Source organism: Leptopilina boulardi, unplaced genomic scaffold (genome assembly GCF_019393585.1).
Source record: "Leptopilina boulardi isolate dan_hultmark-lab unplaced genomic scaffold, ZJU_Lbou_2.1 LbouV2_324, whole genome shotgun sequence".
Lineage (NCBI taxonomy): Eukaryota > Metazoa > Arthropoda > Insecta > Hymenoptera > Figitidae > Leptopilina > Leptopilina boulardi.
This window is the reverse complement of record NW_026137890.1, coordinates 3,312,897-3,334,949: the sequence shown is the minus strand read 5'-3', so window position 1 is coordinate 3,334,949 and position 22,053 is coordinate 3,312,897. Positions and strand designations below refer to the sequence as shown.

Here is a 22,053-nt window from a genome sequence, read left to right as displayed (position 1 = left end):
GTTATTAAATTCAAATATTTACCCGACAATTTCGCAGTGTGAACGTTTCATAATGAGACAATGAATGTGTGTACTTAACTTTAATTCTTCGTTCGGCAAATAAAAACATAACCTATAAAGCACAACTTTGTCAATAAAAAGGAAATATTGTTAAAAGTGTTTTTTCTGGCAATATTTTCATATAAATCGGTTTTCTAAAGTATTTTAATATTTAAGTAGTATTTTTGACTATAATTTTATTGAAAGAAAAATGTTTAAAAAGTATGTTTTACTTTACTTTTTTTATATAATCTATTTATTTGAAGTTAATTTGTTTTCATTATTTTGTTATTTTTTTCTAGATTTGATGAAAAAGACAGTGTTTCTGGAGTACAACAATTAAAATCTTCTGTTCAGAAAGGAATTCGTTCTAAATTATTGGAACTTTATCCTCATTTAGAAGGTTTTTCAGATCAAATTATTCCCAAAAAGGATGCATTCAGAATTGTAAAATGGTACAAAATTTTTAAATTAAAAAATTTTTGTTTCTTAAAATTGAAAACTGATTGTTTTTTTTTATTTTAGCCATGATCATATAGAAATAATGATAAATGGTTCAGGAGAATTATTATTCTTTCGTCAACGAGAAGGACCTTGGTTGCCAACGTTAAGACTTTTGCATAAATGTAAGTTAACATGGAAAATTCAATTTTTATATTTCTAGGTACAGTTTAGATTGATTTTAAATTTATTGAAGAAAATGATTTTAAAAAAAAATTTTAGATCCTTTCTTTTTGCCGAAGCAACAAGTGGATAAGGGAGCAATTCGTTTTGTTCTCAGTGGAGCAAACATTATGTGTCCGGGTTTAACATCAAAAGGTGCACAAATGACGCCTGTTCCAAAAGGAACTGTTGTTGTATCCTTTGAATTAATAAATTAATTAATTAATTTTTTTTACTTAGTTTTCTAAAAAGTGATTATTGACAACTGAATATTTTTTTAAAATTCTAATTCCAAAAAAATTTGTTTATATTCACCTTAATTATAAAAATAATAGGCAGTAATGGCTGAAGGAAAACAACACGCTCTTGCTGTTGGAATTACTACACTCTCGACTGAAGATATGTAAGATAAAACAATTTTTTCATAAACTAAAATAACGAATTATTGGGACGCATGATTATGTTCTAAAAATCATTTTATGGAATTTTATTTGTCATAATTATTTTTGAGCCGAATTTTCATTTTTTCGAATTAGTATTTTGCAAGAATTTTCATCAAAACGATTTTCTATATTACACAATTTTTATACAACCGAAAATTCACTTCACAGAATTTTTATTTGCTCGAATTATTTGACATAATTGGCATTTTAAAGAATTTTTATTGGGTAGAAATTCATTGCATAGAATTTTCATTTCTTCGAATTATTATTAGATAAAATTTCCATATAACCGATTTTTCATACTACAGAATTTTTATTTAACCGAAAAATCATTTAAAATAATTTCTAATTGATAGAATTTTCATTTGTCCGAAATTGCAAATGTCAGAACAAACAATCGACAAAAAGATTTCAACACGATTTTTAAAATGAAATGAAATGAAAATTCTATCAATTAAAAATTCTGTTAAATGATTTTTGGTTAAGTAAAAATTCTGTAGTATGAAAAATCGGTTATATGGAAATTATATCAAATAATAATTCGAACAAATGAAAATTCATTTGAAAGAAAATTGTATGCAATTAAATTCTACCCAATAAAAATTCTTTAAAATGCCAATTATGTTAAATGGAAATTCGAGCAAATAAAAATTCTGACAAGTAAAAATTCGAACAAATAAAAATTCTGTAAAGTGAATTTTGATATAATCAAAAATTCGTTTTGATGAAAATTCTGCAAAATACTAATTCGAATAAATAAAAATTCGGCTCAAAAATAATTATGACAAATGAAATTTCATAAAATGAAAATTCTAACTAATGATTTTTAGAACATAATCATGCGTCCCGAATTATTAGATAATTAATTAATGAATAATAAATTTTTTAGAGCCAAAGTCAATAAAGGAGTAGGTGTTGAAAATTGCCATTATCTAAACGATGGACTTTGGCAAATGAAGGCTGTGAAGTGAATGAATTGTACTATCGAAATTTCAGAAGATTAATAAAATTTTTTTATTTTGAAATTGTATCCTCGTTATTTCTTACTTTTTTGTATTACATCAATTTTTATGTAAATAGATTACACATATAGTATTCGAATTTAGTTTTCTTAGAAAAACTAAGTTTCATTTCATATTTCTCACATTCAGAGAAATATAATAGTCATATTACTATTTATCGTTTTTAAATATCAAGATCGTCACAATTTCTTTCAAGAAAAAAATGTTGCAATGAACAAAGTGATAAATCAAGAAACATTATCGTAAATTATTAAATTAAAATTAATGGAAGTTTTGAAAGTAAATCTGAAACTATAGCTTTTTTTAAACCTATACATTTATCTTAATCTTCGAGATTAGAATCTTTAGATATTTTCATAATTCAAATTGTGAAAATCGTAAATTTTTTGTAAAAAAAACACTTGGTTACATTAATTTTTGATTTTATAAACGAAATTATTGAAATTAGAATATTTTGACATAGAAATATTGTTTCTATTTTTCCAATTTCCGAATTCCTCTGGATGCCCATTCGAATTTAATTTTTTTCAATAATTCAATTATTTTAAATATTTTCATTCAAATTAAATGATTCCAAGTGTAAAATTATTGGAGCGCATGATTATCCTATAAAAATCATTAGAATTTTCATTTTCAACAATTTTATCAGTTATTTTTTAGAAGAATTTTCATTTTTCGAATTAACATTTATCAGAATTTATTTTTTGATAAATTTTTAATTAACAGAATTTTTAAGTTATTTTTATTTGGTAGAATTCTTAAAACGCCGAATTTTTATTTTTCCGAAATTACAAATGACCGAACAATCGACAACTTTTGATTGGTGGATTTTAAAAATCGATTGTTTATTCGGCCATTTGTAATTTTGAACAAATAAAGAAGAATTTTTTAAGAATTCTGTAAAATAAAAATTCGAATTCTGTTTAGTAAAAATTTGTTAAAAAAGAAATTCTGTCAAATATTAATTCGAAAAATGAAAATTCGTCTAAAAAATAACTAATAAAATTGTTGGAAATAAAAATTCTAATGATTTTAATGGGAAATTATTAATTTCAGTCAGTGAAAAAAAAAGGTTTCACAAAAATGAATTATAAAAAATTTCTTGAAGACATAATTCAAGAATTGGATTTACCGTCCGATTGTCCATCACCTTGACCATCAGGTGGAATTGGTCGATCGTTATCATTGTGCATTGGTCCCGAATAATTGGGATTTCCACCCTCGGCATTTGGTCCAGATGGATTATTAGCAGCACTGCTGTCGGCGACACCGTGCGACGATTGAGGATGATAAGGACTGTGAGATGGATGATGTGGACGTCCCATTGCATGTGATGGATATTGAGAATATGGTTGATGATAATAGGGATGAGGATATTGTGGATAGGGTTGATGGTATGGTTGCTGTTGTGTATAGCCGTAGGAAGGATGCGGTGGTCTTGGTGCAAGTGGAACATTTTGCGCCTGTTGCTGTCCAGTGGGTGGATATTGTTGGCCGTATGGTTGATTCGTCGGAATCATTGGACCAGCGTGAGGCGCGGCCGGTGTTCCTGGAGTGGGAATAACAGGCGGTGCACCTTGAGGACCTGGATGCGGTGGCATTGAATGATTTGGAATCAATCCTGGTGGCTGATGTGGGGGATGTTGCATTGATGATGGCGGAGGTGGTGGAGTTGGTGTTGGAGGAGCTGGTGCTGTAGTTGTTGTGACTGGTTGTTGTTGTTGTTGTTGTTGCTGCGGCGGCGGTGGTAATGGTTGCATTTGTTGCTGCGGAGGTGGTTGCGGTGGTAGAGATTGTTGTGGTGGTTGAGGAGGAACCTGCTGGGATGCTTGTGGGGATTGCAACGGAAGCTGTTGTTGTTGCTGCTGTTGTTGTTGCTGCTGTTGTTGTAGCTGTTGCGGTGGTAATTGCTGCGACTGCGGTTGCTGTGCCGGTTGTTGCGGAGTCTGCTGCATCTGTTGAGATGCCGGTGGCTGTTGCATCTGCTGAGCTGCTTGCGGCATTTGTTGTATTTGTTGCGGCGCTTGTTGTTGTTGTTGCATTTGCTGCGCCTGTTGCGGCATTTGCTGTGATTGTGGAACCTGCTGCGGTTGTTGCTGTTGCATTTGCTGTGATTGTTGAATCTGCTGTTGTTGCTGCATCTGTTGAGGCGGCGGTTGTTGTTGCATTTGTTGCTGCATTTGCTGTGGCGGTTGTTGAACCTGCTGGGATTGTTGTTGCATTTGCTGCGGTGGTGGTGGTTGCTGCTGCTGCATTTGCTGAGGTGGTGGTTGTTGTTGCTGTTGCATTTGCTGAGGTGGCGGTTGCTGTTGTATCTGCGGCGGCGGTTGCGATTGCTGCTGCTGCTGCATCGCTTGAGGTGGCTGCAATTGATGCGGTTGCTGATGCGGCGGAATCATTTGCTGATTTTGTGGCGACACATGACCTTGTGATTGTGGAATTTGTGGATGTGAAGTAGAATGTGTCATATGCGATGGTTGCTGAAGTGTTTGAACCATAGGAGCAATTCCAAAATTTGGTTGTGAATTTATTTCATTCTTCACTTCCATATACGGTGGTGATGGAGTGCCTTTCTTTCGTTCTGATTTTTCAGGTTCGATATTATTCTTCTTCTCCGTTGATTCATTTTCAGTTTGCTGGAATAATTTTTGCTTTGTTCTTGAATTTATATTTAGTATCGTTTCTATCTTTGTATAATGTATATAATTTTATACATACGCAATGAAGATTATTTATAATTCTTTTAGTATTTGGTGGCTTTTTAATTTAGTCAAAACTTTACTAATTAATATAAAACATATCCAGCGTGTATAAATTTATATACTCATATACAAGAATATTTAATGAAATATATTCTGGTAAGAGAAAATGAAAAAAAAGGAACAAACTTACATCCACTGTGGCTTCTTCATTTACCGAAGCTGGAGTTGGTGTAGGCGTTGATGTTGGTGTTGATTCACTAGATGCTGGATCACCGGATCGATTTTCTTCGGTACCTTTTAGTCGATCACGTCGGAGAAGATCGTATTGTCGTTCCACCATTTTGTTAAACGCATCCTCATCTACAGCAGGTTTACAATGCTGACAAAATAAAAATTCAAAATTTAAAATTCTAATTAGAGATTAATTTCAAAATTTAGTATTATCAAAAATATATTACCTTTTTCAATTCCTCTTGAAACACTTCACTTGCTTCAATGAACTTTCTCTTCTTTGCTTCGTATTTTTCTTCGATTTGTTGAAGTTCAGCTTCCAATTTTTTCTAAAAAATAAAATTAGTTTTATAAAAGTAATTAGTAATTAGTCTATGAAAGTTATTTTTTGAGAAGATTAAATACCTGATGCATTGTAAGCGATTGAACTTGTCGACGAAGAACTTGCATTCGATGAGTTGTAACAACTGATCGAACATCGGGAACAACCGTGTCACTAAATATTTCATTAATGAGTCGATGATTGCGTGTGTAACGAGAGTAAGCAACATGCTTTACTGTATAACCATCATCTTGATCTGTAAAAAAATATGTTTTAAATCTGTGTTAAAAAAAATTTTTTAATTTTCGAAACAAATACTCACCATCTTCATCTTCAGCTGGTAAAATATCAATACGTCTATCCTGAGCTGCTTGACTTTTGCTACTTCCAGAAGAACGTTCATGACTTTCACGATCATCATTGTTTTGTTGTGCTGCACACAGTGCTACAATTATAAAAAAAATAATTTAATCATCTTTAATTCTTCTAAGCGTTATTAATATTTTAAATAATATTATACCAGATTTTCCACGATTTTTAGCAGCAATATAAGCTAAATAAGCTGGAGAATTGTGATAGGTCTTCAAGCCTTTTTCGTATTCAACTTTTTCTGTCTCATATTCTTCAATGAATTCTGTCTTTCCAACTTCGGGTAATTCTCTCCACATTTGACCAATAATCTTTCCTATTTCCCATAATTTCAATTCAGGATGTTGAGCTTTGACTGTGTCCCAAACTTTTCTGCTGTATCTCATATAGGGCATAAGTGGCTTTTCGGGAGGCTTCGGTGGTTTAGGAGTCCTTGAGTCAGCCTATTTTAAAATATTATATTAAAATGCTTTTCTTAAATCGCTCTTTATAATTTTTTTTCTTTTTTTCTTTTTTTTAATACTTACAGCTGTATTTTTTCCGACCTTCTGCGGAGTAAATCCTGGATGTCCATGAGGTGTTTGAATAAAAGGGCTCTGTGCATCTTTCTAAGGAACAAAAATTTTGTTAGAATGTAATTTTTGTTACATATAATTTTTTTAAATAAATGATACAATTTATAAAATAGTAATTGAGAATCTTACACTTGAATTTGAACTACCGCTTGTTCCGCCAGAAGCACGAACACGTTCTGTAAGTAGAGAAATATTTTCATTAAAACGATAATCCAAAATTTATTACAACCTGGTAAATTAAAATGTATTATTAAATTAGATGCAGTAGAACCTTCATAAGTTAGTTCAAGGAAATAAGTTCTACTGTATAATTTTTGAAATGTAAAGAATGTACATACGATTTGTTGTAACAATGGTAGGCGTCGACATTGACACTTGTTTATAATTTGCTGGTAGTGCCATTATGAAAAGTTACTCGTACTTTTCAGTCTAATTATATCATTAACATCAATACCTGCAACAGTAATTAGTAAAACTAAAATTTAAAATTATTAGTTGTAATTATTTTAAATTAAAATTTTATTTCGTTACGTATTTGTAATCTGTACTGTACTTCGTATAGCGGAATATTCAGGTTAGGCCTAATTCAGGTTAGAGTGAATTTTTCATTTTAGAAAACAATATAGTTTCCGATATTTTAAAATTATGTGGGTTTTCATTTAAAAAAACAATTAAATATTTGACATTCTATAGAGGAAACTTATATCACGTAATTTTAGTATTTTTTTTAAAGCGTCGGGACATAGCCTATAGACAGTAGGGCGGGTTAATGATTTTTGTCGCTAATAAACTAAGTATTTGTTAAAACGAGAATTTGTTTACAAAAATAATACTCACAAAGAATGTAAAGCCACTTTTTAGTAAAGTATATCTAAGCACAATTGTCTTTTTAATTAAATTTTTTGATAGAAATTTAACGCTTAAATATCAAGCAAATGACACTTATGTTGGTGAGCGGCATTATGTGGAGTTCATAATTGCATTGATAAAAGTCCACAAGAAACTACAAAAAGATGAATGTTTTTACAATGGGTAGTACAATTTACATGAGAATTTTGATTGGATGTAAGTTGTCTGGTGTAAATTGTTGTCCAATTAAAACATCGGTGATCGGTCATTGACACTTGTCTGCTTCTTTTGTTTACATCGAAAACTGTCAAAATGAAAGGAAGGCAATTTTTGGACAGTGAACAAAGAACACTGTGTTTAGTCATTATTTCAATAATTCAACACTTCAAATGAAAATGATAATTGAGTGCTTACAAGTTTTTACATTCATTTCGAATAATTAAAGCTGTTGTCAAGTGGAATTGGAGTTGTCTTTTTTTCTTTTTTAAAATCACGATGTCAGGGAAGCCTTCTTCTTTGACAATGAGCTCAATTAAAGGAGAGTCTGAATTGCGTTTTTCTCAAAAAGATGCATCTGCAAGTGAATACAGTATTTCTAGTATTGCCTCAACAATATCAGTATCGCAAGATGAAAATTTTCGCGTGTCAAAGCATGCTGAAAATAGTCTCAAAATTATGGAAGAATATCTTCAGAAACAACAACTTTGTGATGTTACACTCATAGCTGGTATTTATTTTCTCAACTCTTAAATTAGGAATTTTTAATAAATTTTATTTTAAGGAATAATAAAATGGTATTTTTGCTTTTAAGGTGAAAAGCGTTTTAATGCACATCGTTTAGTTTTGAGTGCAGGTTCAGAATATTTTGCAGCTATGTTTACAAGTTCAATGAGAGAATCGACGCATAATGAAATTGAGCTGAAAGGAGTTGACGGAAATGCTTTATGGGCTTTAGTTCGCTATTGTTATACTGGTAATTATAATTTGCTGTTTTCCAAAATAGAAAAGAATTAGAATTAATTTTTTTTCACAGGTTGTATAGAATTGCGAGAAGATAGCGTTGAAACTCTTTTAGCGACCGCTTGTTTACTTCAATTAAGTCCAGTAGTCGAGGCTTGTTGTCAATTTTTAATAAAACAACTTCATCCAAGTAATTGTTTGGGAATTCGCGTTTTTGCCGAAACTCAAGGTTGCACACATCTTTTAAATGTTGCTCACGCCTATACAACTGAACATTTTATGGAAGTAATGAGAAATCAAGAATTTCTCATGTTATCTGTCAATGAAGTGGCAAAATTATTTGAATCCGATGATTTGAATGTACCATCGGAAGAGACGATTTTTCATGCTCTTATGACTTGGCTCGATCACGATCCAATTGAGAGAAAAAAAGATGCGAGTAGATTATTGGCTTTAGTGAAATTACCACTATTATCACCAGCTGTGAGTAAATTTTATTAATCAACTATTTTTTTGTAATTTAATTATTCCTAATTTGTATCCTTTTTTATTAGTTTATTGCAGATAATATAGAGAGCAGTGAAGTATTTAGAGATCAACGTTCTCAGGATTTGATAATGGAAGCTTTAAAATATCATCTTTTACCAGAACGAAGACCATTACTTCAATCTGGACGAACTAGACCCAGAAAAGCGACTGTTGGTTTATTATTAGCAGTTGGTGGCATGGATGCCAATAAAGGTTCGTAAAAAAACAAATTTTGTATTTTGAAATTTTTATCACTAATATTAATGAATTTTTATTATAATAATCACAAGCCTCGGATTATACGATTCTTTCTGACTTTTTTTCGAAAATACTACTTTATTCGACTTATTTTAATAAAATGCAATTTTTTCTACATTTTTCTACAAAATTTTCAAACAAAATACGTCTTTTTTAAGTATACAATGCAGATCTTCTTAAAATCTTCTTTATTTTAATTATTTAACAAATTTTTAACTGAAATTCTTCACAAATTCAATTATTTTAAACTATTCTTTAATTAAAAATTTTATGAAATTCAACAATTATTTACAATTTTAAAAAAACTCAAATAAAATCACCAAAAATTTCAATTTAAAACCTTTTAAAATTATCCATCTAAAACTTTCTGAAATTTAATAATTTCAATTATAACTCTTTCAAAATTTAATGATTTTTAATGATTTTTATAATATTCTTCAAAAAAAACAATTATCTCCAAGCATTTTTCAATTAGAAAATTTTAAAGTTCAATTTTTGTCTTTAAATTTAAATAAATTTTTCAACAACAGGAATCACTAAAAAATTTCAATTCAAAATCATTTGAATTAAATTAATTTAAAAAAATTCAATTTAAAATCTTCTAAAATTTTCCATATAAAACTTTTTGAAATTTAATAATTTCAACTATAACTCTTCCGAAATTTAATGATTTTAAATGATTTTTATAATATTCTTCAAAAATTCAATTACATATTTTAAAGCATTTTTCAGTTAAAAACTTTAAAAATTCAATTTTTGTCTGTAATTTCTAATTAATTCTTTATCAATAGAAATCACAAAAAATTTCATTTAAAAATCACTTGATGTACAATTAATTTCAAAAATCTGAATTTTAAATCTTCAAAAATTATCAAGATGCCGCAAAATTTTATTTTCAAAATACCCTGACTTTTCCCTGACTAATTTTTTATTTTTCCTGACTAAAAAACTTTTGAATTATTTAATATTCTGCATTGCTGATTGAAATTTTTATAATGCTTTTTAAGTAACAATTTTATTCATAAAGGAAAAGATAAGATAATTAAAAATTGTTTGATAATAAAATTTTATTATATTTAAAACTTTTATTATAAAAAAAGTAAATACTTTGAAAAATGAAAAATCTGACGGCACCATTATAATGAGCTATATTACAAAAACATTTAAATAAAAAAAACTGAATTAACATTTATGTATCAAAGTTTTTTAATTTGTAGTTTCTTTTAATCAAAATTCCCTGACTTCTCCCTGACTAACAAAATTCTCTGATTTCCAGTTTTTCCCTGACTTGCGACCGCCCTGATTAAATCCTAGGGTGTCTAACAGTCAGGGAAAAGTCAAGGAATTTTGTTGGTCAGAGAAATATCAGTGAAAAGTCAGGGAAATTTCTGTAAATTTCTACAAAAATTAAAATTTTTTGTGAATTTAAAAATTTTTTAATCTAAAAAAACTTGAATGGTTTTTTTTACCATTTGTTACTACCATTAGAAATTAATTTATTGTTAAATATGTCAGTAATCATATTTTTGTCCAAAGAAAGCAGAAGTAAGGTTATTAAAAAGTCAGGGAAAAATCAGAGAATTTTTTTATTAATCCTTATTAGACACCCTGAATCCAATTACTTTTAAAAAATGTTATCTAAAATTACTTGATAAATTATTTTCAATTCTGTAAAAATTGATTATTGTATGAAATTTTTACAAAATTTTTTGATATTTAATTATTTCTAAAAATTTCAAAGTATAACTCTTCTAAATTTCAATTATGTTTAATAATTTTAATATTTGTTTAAAAATTTAATTATTTAAAAAAGTTTCAAATAAAAACTCTAAAATTGAATTGGTTTCAGAATTTTTTTAGAAATTTGTCCTACAATATAATAATTATATAATATAATAATGTTAATAACATTGATTTAATATCTAATAACATTAGTTATTTAAAGTAAAATACTTATTAACTAATTAAATTTAATTAAAATAAAAAAATCGACTTTTCGACAAGATTTTGTGACACACACACATCTGGACATTTATTTAAATCTTCCAATATATGCATTCTAGATAAAAATGAGTCCAAATAACACATTTTTAAAAAATCGTCACGAATACAAAGCTTCCTTGGAGGGGAAGAAGCAATATTTAACTATAATATATATTATTTTTTTAGGATCTACAACAATAGATGCATTTTCATTACGTGACAATGCGTGGAGATGTTTAGCAAGTATGGGAGGAAGACGTCTTCAATTTGGCGCTGCGATAATCGATAAAAAATTAATTGTCGCCGGTGGTCGTGATGGACTGAAAACATTAAATACTGTCGAGTGTTTTGATTTTGCCACACAAACTTGGAGCGTTTTACCTGCGATGACAATTCATAGACATGGACTTGGTACGTTTCTTTATTTACGAACAATTTTAAAAATAAAAGCAATTATAAATGTTATTATTTTGTATAAGAATTATTAAAAAAAAATTATTTTTATTAGGTGTTGCCGTTTTGGGAGGACCTTTATATGCAGTGGGTGGACACGATGGATGGAGTTTTTTGTCAACTGTAGAAAGATGGGATCCAACTACTCGACAATGGAGTTATGTTTCACAAATGTCATCGCCACGTTCTACAGTTGGTGTAGCAGTATTAAACGACAAGTATAGAAAATTAATTTTATTTAGAGCTTGTCGTTTTTTGATGACAAATTTTCGTTCTGACATTTTTTTTTTCTTTATTCAGATTGTATGCAGTTGGAGGAAGAGATAACAGTTCATGTTTGAGTACAGTCGAGTGTTACGATCCTCATACAAATAAATGGACATCTTGCGCTCCAATGTCAAAAAGAAGAGGAGGCGTTGGTGTTGGCGTTGTAAATGGCTATCTTTATGTACTTGGTGGCCATGACGCACCAATAACTAATCCCAATACTAGCAGATTTGATTGCGTTGAAAGGTATAAAATAATTTTAATTTTTTAAATAGCAATTAATTAATTAATTTAAAAAAATTTCAAACAGATATGATCCTAAGACTGATACATGGACAATGGTGGCACCAATGAGCGTTCCCAGAGATGCTGTTGGCGTTTGTGTTCTCGGGGATCGTCTTTTGGCAGTGGGAGGCTACGATGGTCAACAATATCTCACATTAGTCGAGGCATACGATCCCCATTTAAATGAATGGCATCAGGTAAATCGGATATCAAAATTTAATTATCTATATTATTACACTATCTACTGATTAAAAAAAACTTATTATTAATTTATTAATTATAGGTCGCATCTTTAAAAACAGGTCGTGCAGGTCCTTGTGTCGTTATAAAAAACGAATTACAGCACTTTTAATCAATTTTCTCGTTTTTTATATCTATTGTATTGGTGATTTGATTGTGTTCCTAGTGTTTATTTTTAAGAATTATATTCTTCCACCCAGTGAAACATTTTATCACTCTCATTTTTATTTAGGAAAATTTATTATCTCTTTTAGAAATTATTATTTTATTGACAATTTTTACCAATTTTAATTTTAATAATTTTTAGAAAGGCTTAACAAAAAAGTATTATTAATTCAAATAAAACATTTTCGTTGTATTAATTAATTATGTCACCTGATAATTAATAATGGCGCATAATAATTAGTGATATCACTTTAACGAATATATATTACAAAATTACTATTTTAATAAGTATAATAATGTACTATTAATAGTTTTTATACTATCAGACGAATATTTTGCAACTTTTGTATTTTTAATTTTATTAAAACGATCTTTTTGCAATCGATTCTAAAACATTTCAGTAATTTCCTCAAATATTCTAACCTCGATATCCTTCATTAAATGGAAATTTATTTTTAAAAAATTTGATAAAAAAAAAGAATTGGAAAATTAAAAAAAAGAAATGGGTCAATTTTCTCAGAAATGTGATTATTTATTATATACACATGAAACATTATCATTATTGAAGATTTCCCAAAATAAATTACAAAAATTCGATTATAAAGAATAATTTAAGAAGGATTTTAATATAATCCTTTTTTCAATATATATCTCACATTGCAATATTTTTAAATCCAGCGATTATATCTATACGTTCCTAGTAATTAAGATAATTTGTTCAACAAAAAAAAAAAAACACCACTCGTAAATTAAGATATTTTTCTTTTCCAGCTGAGCTTTGGAATTTAACGAAGCAAAAAGTGTATTGAAAATACTGTAGAGGCTCCAAAGCACAGTTATATCGACAATGATGCTACATTTTCACACTTAACTTATTATTTTTTTTTTGTTTTCATTGCTTTAAGCAGCCTTTAGTTTTCTTTACAATATACGAGAATAAGTTTTCTTTGAAATTATTTATTGTTCATCCATAACTATTTTATTCCGTTAACAGGCGGGGAATGTTCTGTAAAAAAATATCTATTTAATTAAGAGAAGAGTACTATTTTTGTATTAGAATATTATTTTTAATGACAAAAAGAAATCTTTAAAATCATTTGATAGATAATAATAAAACTTACCGAGGAAAATCCGAGGCAGGTTCTGCAAATTTATGTCTCACCATAAATGTTGCAATTGCTTCGGCAACTTTATCTGGAACGTCCTCATGAACCGCATGTCCACAAGCTGGCAAAACTTGCATTTGGAACTTTCCTAATCATTAATTTAACTATTAGTACAATTTTTTTTATATAATTTCAGGCCTCGGATCGACTTTAAGGCACAAACAAAGTCGACAAAGTCGATTTTCTTATTTTAATTAAATTTAATTAGTTAATAAGTACCTATTTTACTTCAAATAACTAATGTTATTAGATATTAAATTCATTTTATTAATTCTGTAATGAGAATAATTCTATAAAAATATTATCAAGAAACTTAATTAAGTTTTACAGATTTTTAAATAAAATTTTTTTTTAAATAATAATAATAATTTTGGAAGAGTTAAAGTTGAAATTTTTTGAAATAATTGAATTTCAAAATATTTTGTTAATTTTCAGACAATAATTAAATTTTACAGAACTAAAAATAATTTATCAAATAATAAAAAAAGTAAAAGTACTTTTTAGTACAAGTAAGTAAAAGTACTTTTTTAAAAGTAATTGAATTTTCAAAGATTTAGAATTTAGATTTTTGAAATTAATTGAACTTCGAGTGATTTTTAATTTAAAATTTTTGATGATTTCACTAAAAAATTTATTAGAAATTGCAGACAAAAATAGAATAATTTAAAAACTTTTTAAGTGAGGTTGAGTCCACAATAGACAGCGTTAAATAGATTTGGACTACTTAAGGAGCTCTTAAGCAGAATTTGGCATGGGTTTTATCTCCTTAAGTAGTTCAAATCTCTTTAACGCTGTCTATTGTGGACTCAACCTGAAAAATGTGACGCGATCTAAAGAAACAGACCTTAGAAGCAAAAAATTATAGGTTATGTTTGCAATTTTTGAAATGAAAATACAAAAAAAGGATCAACTGTTAATAATATAAATCATTGATGTTTAAGTCGTCTTTTCAACTAAAATATTTAATAAACACTGATTTTAATTTACAATAAATTAAAAAGAAACTTTCAATCAAGAAAAAACTAACACAAACATAACCTTAAAGTGATTTGATTCTAAGGTCTCTTTCTTCAGATCGCGTCACAAATGATTTCAGATAGTTGAATTTTCGAAGAATATTATTAAATTTATTAAAAATAATTGAATTTCAGAAAACTTATAATTAAAATGATTAAATTTCAAAAAATTTTAATTAAAAAATAGTTTAAGATAATTGAATTTATGAAGAATTTCATTAAAATTATTAAAAATAATTAATTTAGTGAAGAATTTTAGTTAAAACTTTGTTAAATAATTGACATAAAGAAGATCTGCATTGTATACTAAAAAACGTTTTTTGTTTTAAAAATATGTCGAAAAAAGTCGGAAAAAGTCGTATAATCCGAGGTCTGTAATTTATATATATAATTTGATAAAAACCTTGCATTTGTCCAACGGTGAGTTCTTTATCTAATCTATCGATACCAGCTAAAAGTAACATTTTTGGAGCAGGTATACTTAAAAACGCAGCTGACAATCCTTTGAACCATCCAACCCAATGTTCCTCAGTCTTTGCTAAATCTATTCGCCATTTATATTTCTTTTCTAAAAGTGAATTGAGAATTTCTGGCGTTGGCATTGTTAGAGTTTCCTCCTCTTGAATAGTATCACCTCTTTGAACAGTTAAATTTACACTACTTTCCGGATGAGTCGAAGTTAAAACTGCGTCAATATCATCAGTCGCCAACATTCCACTCACCATACTAAAGAATAATTTAATAATACGAAAATGAACAAATAATTTTCATTATAATAGTAAAACAAAGAAGTATATAGTCAAAATTTTTACTTTGTAATTTGTCCGGGAACTGATACCTTGGCTGATTGAACATTACGAATTTGACCACTTCGAACACTGAAATAAATCAAGAATTATTTTCTAGTGATGGTAATGAATATATTAAACAATAATTGAAGTTTTTAAGGTGGGATTAATAATAAATAAATAAAAACTAACCACCATTCAATAGCTTGAGGTATCGAATCAAAACCTTTTGGTCGTGATCGAAGAAAACTTTGCATTGATGCCAAAGCATCCATAGCCGTTCCTTCAACAACGTCTATCACTGTAACTCCTGCTAAATTTGTAAGTAATGGTGCTGCTCGAACAGCAACAGCACCTCCCATACTGTGACCTATTAATACAATAGGAGCATTATCATCATATTCATGTATCACAGCTGCTACATCACTGAAAAAAGAAATTAACATTCCATTATTGAAAAATCATTTCAATTTCTACCTATTTACACAAAAATAATTTTTACTCACTGTGCCAATGTTTCAGCACTTAAATTTTCATCATCAGTTGTTTGTGTATTTCCATGACCCCTTAAATCTATCGCCAATATTCGACAGACAACCATTCCAATTATAGATTTCTGAGAAAAAAATTCATTTGTTTTTCTATTCTCATTGTTAATGTTGCACAATAAACCTCAATTGTTTTAGTAATTTTATAACAATAACTAATTTATAATAATAAATAATAATAAAGATCAAAATAAATATTATAAAAGAATTTTTCTAACCGTAAATTCAGCCCATGTTAAGGCGCTATAACCTCCACCGTGTAATAAAACTAAAAGTGGTCCATCTTCTCCTTGAGTATAAATATGAAATGAATTGTCACCAATTTTAATTTTTTTCGAATCACTAAAATACGTTGACCATTGTACAGGCTCATAATCTCTTTTACGCTGTAAAGCTCTGGATCTGCATCCTCTAAAAATGTTCAAAACTAAAATTATTGATTACATCTAATTACCCTTCAAAAGAAAAAGATTTAAATAATTTTCCAAATCATTGTTAAATTAACATGTAAAACATTTATTTTCAGTCAAAATTTAGAAATTAAAGACAATATTTTCGTTTTTAATATTTTTTTTACAAAGAAAAAAAATACTAACCCTGATGTAAATCCTAATTTTAAACCTGTAGGTGGTAATTTTGATTTTAGCATTGATTTCTGAAGGGAAGACATTCTAAATAAATATTAATTCGTATAATATTTCCTTGAACATTAATTATTAAATTCGATAATTTTTAACACTTTGTAGTCACTAAATCAAGTTGACAGTTGTTGTGTGTATGTGGTATTGAAAACGCACCTTTATAATCTAACCTAACCTACAAAAAAAATATTGCGCACGCATCCAGTCAGGGTTGTGTAGTTACGCTCCATCTATTGGTTTTCTGTCTTCTGGGTGATTATTATATTAAAATAATACTTTTGGCGTGAGTTCGGTATTCGCATTGTGTCGTTCGTTTTCTCTAGTGTGTTTAGTTACAGTTATTTGTTATAAAATTTGTTTTATTTGAGTGCAATTATAAAAAATTTTGTTCTGAACTTCGTAACCTCAAAACGGCGTCTAGACGCCAGGGGCCCGCGTGCCTAAGCGGGATCCCATTTCCGTAGAACCATGTCCTCTGATAGCAGAGAAGTAACTAATACTTCTCTACCAAGTGATTCTTCAGCAATTACGCAACTTCCTCTTGATGTTTTTCAAAGTGCAGACATTCTTTTAAAACTTCAGTCGGGTGTCTTTAATAAGAAAAGAAAAATGTCTGACCAAAGTGAAAATCCCAAAACACTAACGAATCCTGTAAATGACAAAATGATCGTAGATGATACAAGCACCTCTGATTATTGTGACAAAAATCAAACTCGGAATGCTTCTAGTGAAAAAATCATTAACCGTCAACAACCTCCAAACGGATTTCGCTACGACGAGTCCTTGAAGGGAGAGTGTAAAATTATGATCGAAAGTTCCTTGCCTAATACTCCAGCTAAAGATTTCAATCGTTTAACGTACGCAAAAATCCTCAATTCTAAATACAAAAATTGCATCGTTGATGTTAAGAGTTCTGGTTTTGGTAAACTAGCAGTCTTCACTAAGTCGGCTTGTGCAGCCAACATAATTCTAGATGACAAATCTCTGGAAAGTAAAGGTTTAAAAGCCTTCATTCCTTCTTATTTCGTCACATCCCAAGGTGTTATCAGAAATATTCCGCTTGATATTTCTGAAAAAGAAATAATAGAAAATCTTGAAATTCTGGGCTATCATCACAATAATTCCGCTGTTATCAATGTTCGCCGTCTTTCAAGAAAGACGATTAATAATGAAACCAAAAAGGCTGAATATGTGCCTTCAAATACTGTCTTATTGACATTTAATAATAAATCTCTTCCCTCGAAAGTTTCAATATTCAACGCTTCTCTTAATGTTGAAAAATACACTCCACCAGTCAAAGCGTGCTGGAAATGCCTCAGGTACGGTCATATCAGTAAATATTGTAAATCTGAAAAAAAATGTAGAAAGTGTGGGGAATCTGCTCATGAAGAAAATGTTACTTGTCCTTTGGATGACAAAGATCCGGTATGTGTGCATTGCAGTGGACCTCACTTGCCACATTCATCTGATTGCCCTGAATTCAATTTCCAGAAGGATTTTCGAGCGTATGCCGTGAATCATTCCTTGACATTTGTAGAAGCTAAGGCTGTTCTTCGCCCCAAAAAATCAAAAAAAACATTGCAGAATTCCTCTTCTGCGTCTTTAGTTGACTTTAATTTTAGCAATTTTCCCGAATTGGGAGAATGTTCGTCCACTCTTGCTCCCACAGCTTCTCCATCGCAAACTTCCTATTCGGAAAGAATTACTAGCTTTCCGATTAAAAGTTCTCATCCTGCCATGACAAAACAAACCTTTTCTAATACGAAACAGAATCTTCCAAGTCATAAAAACACGAAAAACAATACAAAATTTTCTCATCTTTACGCTACAAGACTTCCTAGTTCTCTCCCGAATGGATTCGCTCTTCATCCTCATGAAGGAAGAAAGAATTCAACAAATATCTTGTTCTCTGGCAGTCAACTCCAATCACTCAATGACAATTCATTGCAATCCGTCTCCTTGAGTCCCTCTTCCAAAAACTTATCTTCAAAAAATCTCACTGCGGCTAAAATAATAAATAATTTGATGACCAATCTCTCTAAACTTTTGAATTACTCTACTGATTTCTCACCCAATACAGAGGAATTTATCTTGCTAAAAAATATTTCTGCTGAATTTACATCCCTCCTCAACTCATTCTCTAAACCCAATAATGGACAATCTGAATAACTTGCGAATAATGCAATGGAATTGCTGCGGCATCACAAACAAAAAAAGCGACATTTTATCTGTTTCTAAAGATTACGATATCCTACTTCTCTGCGAGACTTTTCTAAAGCCAAATAAACTATTTTCATTAAACCCGAATTTTAACCTGGTTAGAGCAGATAGACTGAACTTTAATAAGGGCGGTCTAGCAATTGCAATTAAAAAAAACATTAATTTTACTAGAATTTCAACTATTCTCAATATTGAGAACAATTTAGAAACGTTATCTATTTCAATTGATACATCGGTAGGAAAATTATTGATTATAAATGTTTACAGAGTTCCCTCTGATGGTAAAAAGGTTTCAGAAAATACATGGAATCGCTTTTTCCAATCCGCTTTTGCTGAAAACCCATATCGCATTTTCATAGGAGGAGATTTTAACTCCCATAATTACTTGTGGGGTAGCTCTCGGTCTTGTCAGAATGGTGAGGCCTTATATTCTTCTCTAGAAAACACGGATCTTATTTGTTTAAATAATGGCAAAACCACATTTGTGAGTAGACCAAATGACTCTCAATCAATTCTGGATCTTACTTTTGTTAGTTCCCAACTCTTTATTTGTTCTTCGCAGGATGTCTGGGATGACTCCATGGGTAGTGATCACTATCCAGTGATCACTAAATTAGATGTTCAAATTCCCATATCAAAATTTTATTCCCACAAATATAACTTGAAAAAAACTGACTGGCATCTGTTTTCTACTAATTTAAAAAATTCTTTAAATTCTAGAGCAGAGGATATATCCCCTTCCACAGATCCCATTAAGAGTTATAATACATTTGTTCAATGTGTTGATCATGCAGTTTTGTCCGCTTCACCAAAGGCATCTCAATCGAATCTAATTGGAAGCAACAAAGGAAAGTCTAAATCCAAACAGTTTATTCCGGCTCCCTGGTGGAATGAGGACTGTGACAAGGCAATTCAGGATAGACGCGAGGCCTCCATTAAGTTTAGGAAAACTTCCAATTATGTAAATTATCTCGAATATAAAAAATGTGAAGCAAAAGCTAAAAGAACTTTAAACGAGTCAAGAAGAAAATCGTTCCGTAACTTCTGTAACTCGCTTAATAGGAACACATCTATTTCTAAAGTCTGGAGAGTAATAAGATCCTTCAAAAATAGATTCTCGCAACCTGTTACTGCTTCTTGCTCAGCAGATACTGAAACAATCAAGAAATTACAAGAATTAACAATTGAGATGTGCCCACCTACGACTTTCCATGACTCTTTCCCTGAAAATTTTAATTCAAATAACTTTCTAGAAGCTCCTTTCAACATTTCGGAATTTAACATGGCTATCTCATCTCTGAAACTAAAATCGTCTCCAGGATTGGATAAAATAAATAACAAGATTATCCTTGAACTCCCTACGGAATCCAGATTAGTTTTGTTGGATATTTTCAACAATATCCTCTCTTCAGGCACTTTCCCCTCTTCCTGGAACAATTTCTTAATTTTCTTTATTCCAAAATCTGCTCCAGGCAAATTTCGGCCAATCGCGCTTGCCTCTTGTATGCTTAAATTGATGGAAAAATTAATATTTAATAGACTTAGTTGGTTCTTGGAACATCATTTACATTTATCACCCTCTCAGTTTGGTTTTCGCAAAAGTAAGTCTTGCGCGGACAACCTAGCCATTATTTCAACCGAAATTTTTACAGGGTTCACACAGGGTGAGGTCACTGCGGGTCTTTTTCTTGATCTCAAGGGAGCCTTCCCCAGTGTTGTCCCACAGATATTAATGAAAGACCTGAAAGATTTAGGAATACCGAAACATATAGCAAAATTTATTTACAATGCTGTTGCGTGTAAAAATATGTATTTTAACATTAACGGGGAACTAACAGATCCTAGAATTAGCACAGTGGGACTCCCCCAAGGATGTATTTTGAGCCCGATTCTATACTCCATTTATACTCGTAAACTTTACAGCCTTCTTCCACCTGAATGTACCTTGGTTGAGTTTGCGGATGACATTGCCATTTTGGCAAGATCGAGGGATCCCCTTCATTGTATAAGAGTCCTTCAGAACTGCTTGAATATTTTCTCGAGATTTCTTTTTGATAGAGGTTTGGAAATATGCCCAGACAAAACGAAATTAATCCTTTTCAACAGACTTAAAATCAATTTAGAAGATCCTAACTACTGTCTTTCAATAGGCGATGCTCACATATTTCCCTCCACTGAAGTTAAATTTTTGGGAATTATTCTCGACTATAAACTCACCTTTGATAGTCACTTTAAGTTCCTTATTGAAAAGCTCTCAAAATTACTGAACATCATAAAGGTCCTGCGAGGAATTTGGTGGGGAGCTCATCCTTTTATTCTGCTTACAATTTATAGAGCGCTAATACGAAGCTGCATGGAATACGGTTCTCACATTTTCAATTTTAAAAATCACACATTATTTAGTAAACTCGAAAAGATTAGAAACCAAGCCATCAGATTAGCACTTGGCTATAGAATGTCCACACCTATTAACGTCATGTTGGCGGAAGCTTGTGATCCTCCTCTTAAATTCAGGTTTGATTTTCTAGCCAAAAAATACATTATCAAAATTTTGTCGAATTCTAATCATCCATTAATTAGTAAAATCCAAAATCTATTAGAAATTACTTCTCAAAGAAACACTTTTGGAATCCTAAACACCTTCACCCTCCTAATAGCATATCGTAGAGCCAAAGAATTCAGCCATCTCATTAATAAATCCTTTCGTTATTCGTACTATGATTTCCCATATAGCGACCATATTTTCGAACCTCAAATAGTAACAGATATCGGCTTTTCGATCCAAAATTCAGTTAATCCCCCTCTTCTTTTCAAAGACATTTTAGACAATAATTTTAGAAACTATACGTGCTTCTATACTGATGGATCGAAATCAGAGAATGGAAACAAGGCAGGATGTGCTTCTGTTTGCCCATCAGAACAACTCACGCAAAGTTGGAAAGTGAATGCTTATGCATCTATTTTCACTATCGAGGCCTTTGCAATTTTAATAACCTTAGATTACGTCAGAGAAAATAACTTAAAAAAGGTTGTCATTTTTTCCGATTCTTTAAGTGTCCTGAAAAGTATTTCATGTCCTAACCCAAATAACATAAAATCACACATAATATTTCTCATTAGAAACAGATTAGCTTCTTTAACTCTTCTACATTTTGATATAATCTTAGCCTGGATCCCAGGCCACAAAGGTTTGGAGGGAAATGAGATAGCAGATGAAGCTGCTAAGCTGGCATCGAGCAATTCTCCTCTTTTGAATTTCGGTCTTCCTCCTTCGGATTTCGTAAGCTGTTTCAGGGAACAATTGAATGATAAATGTCACG

General features: G+C 30.3%; 4 protein-coding genes across 4 annotated transcripts; 2 read left to right on the top strand and 2 right to left on the bottom strand.

Moving 5' to 3' along the window:
• Nucleotides 1–86: 86 nt before the first annotated feature.
• LOC127284384 (malignant T-cell-amplified sequence 1 homolog) lies at nt 87–2,175 on the top strand. Its single transcript, XM_051309785.1, has 6 exons — nt 87–261; nt 342–494; nt 565–665; nt 763–896; nt 1,038–1,105; nt 2,035–2,175. Exons 1-6 carry the CDS (start codon nt 251–253, stop codon nt 2,114–2,116), a joined length of 549 nt encoding a protein of 182 aa, XP_051165742.1. The 5' UTR covers nt 87–250; the 3' UTR covers nt 2,117–2,175.
• On the bottom strand, nt 2,136–7,342 carry LOC127284379 (putative mediator of RNA polymerase II transcription subunit 12). Its single transcript, XM_051309779.1, has 10 exons — nt 7,204–7,342; nt 6,705–6,820; nt 6,496–6,542; nt 6,319–6,399; nt 5,943–6,234; nt 5,745–5,867; nt 5,506–5,678; nt 5,328–5,429; nt 5,060–5,248; nt 2,136–4,803 (listed from the first exon to the last, which is right to left on the bottom strand). Exons 2-10 carry the CDS (start codon nt 6,766–6,768, stop codon nt 3,283–3,285), a joined length of 2,592 nt encoding a protein of 863 aa, XP_051165736.1. The 5' UTR covers nt 6,769–6,820; nt 7,204–7,342; the 3' UTR covers nt 2,136–3,282.
• A 160-nt stretch (nt 7,343–7,502) lies between these two features.
• On the top strand, nt 7,503–12,688 carry LOC127284380 (kelch-like protein 5). The gene is made up of 9 exons (XM_051309780.1): nt 7,503–7,942; nt 8,027–8,188; nt 8,249–8,658; nt 8,730–8,916; nt 11,131–11,355; nt 11,453–11,615; nt 11,698–11,910; nt 11,975–12,146; nt 12,233–12,688. The coding sequence occupies exons 1-9, from the start codon at nt 7,711–7,713 to the stop codon at nt 12,299–12,301; spliced, it is 1,833 nt and encodes a 610-aa protein (XP_051165737.1). The 5' UTR covers nt 7,503–7,710; the 3' UTR covers nt 12,302–12,688.
• Nucleotides 12,689–12,861: 173 nt separating this feature from the next.
• On the bottom strand, nt 12,862–16,670 carry LOC127284437 (protein phosphatase methylesterase 1). Its single transcript, XM_051309858.1, has 8 exons — nt 16,469–16,670; nt 16,091–16,283; nt 15,831–15,940; nt 15,517–15,750; nt 15,349–15,414; nt 14,940–15,262; nt 13,476–13,608; nt 12,862–13,360 (listed from the first exon to the last, which is right to left on the bottom strand). Exons 1-8 carry the CDS (start codon nt 16,540–16,542, stop codon nt 13,342–13,344), a joined length of 1,152 nt encoding a protein of 383 aa, XP_051165815.1. The 5' UTR covers nt 16,543–16,670; the 3' UTR covers nt 12,862–13,341.
• Between the last annotated feature and the right edge of the window lie 5,383 nt (nt 16,671–22,053).

Excerpts from the sequence above, each read along its gene's own strand:
- LOC127284379 (XM_051309779.1), bottom strand. The coding sequence starts at position 6,768 with ATGGCACTACCAGCAAATTATAAACAAGTGTCAATGTCGACGCCTACC. Across the intron at positions 5,679-5,744 it reads ACCAGCTGAAGATGAAGATG|ATCAAGATGATGGTTATACA; the intron begins GTGAGTATTTGT and ends ATTTTTTTACAG. Across the intron at positions 5,430-5,505 it reads AATCGCTTACAATGCATCAG|AAAAAATTGGAAGCTGAACT; the intron begins GTATTTAATCTT and ends TTTATTTTTTAG.
- LOC127284437 (XM_051309858.1), bottom strand. The coding sequence starts at position 16,542 with ATGTCTTCCCTTCAGAAATCAATGCTAAAATCAAAATTACCACCTACA. Across the intron at positions 15,415-15,516 it reads CCTCAAGCTATTGAATGGTG|TGTTCGAAGTGGTCAAATTC; the intron begins GTTAGTTTTTAT and ends GATTTATTTCAG. Across the intron at positions 13,609-14,939 it reads CACCGTTGGACAAATGCAAG|GAAAGTTCCAAATGCAAGTT; the intron begins GTTTTTATCAAA and ends ATTAATGATTAG.
- LOC127284384 (XM_051309785.1), top strand. Across the intron at positions 666-762 it reads GTTAAGACTTTTGCATAAAT|ATCCTTTCTTTTTGCCGAAG; the intron begins GTAAGTTAACAT and ends AAAAAATTTTAG. Across the intron at positions 1,106-2,034 it reads ACACTCTCGACTGAAGATAT|AGCCAAAGTCAATAAAGGAG; the intron begins GTAAGATAAAAC and ends TAAATTTTTTAG.
- LOC127284380 (XM_051309780.1), top strand. The coding sequence starts at position 7,711 with ATGTCAGGGAAGCCTTCTTCTTTGACAATGAGCTCAATTAAAGGAGAG. Across the intron at positions 11,911-11,974 it reads AGATTTGATTGCGTTGAAAG|ATATGATCCTAAGACTGATA; the intron begins GTATAAAATAAT and ends AATTTCAAACAG. Across the intron at positions 12,147-12,232 it reads ATTTAAATGAATGGCATCAG|GTCGCATCTTTAAAAACAGG; the intron begins GTAAATCGGATA and ends TATTAATTATAG.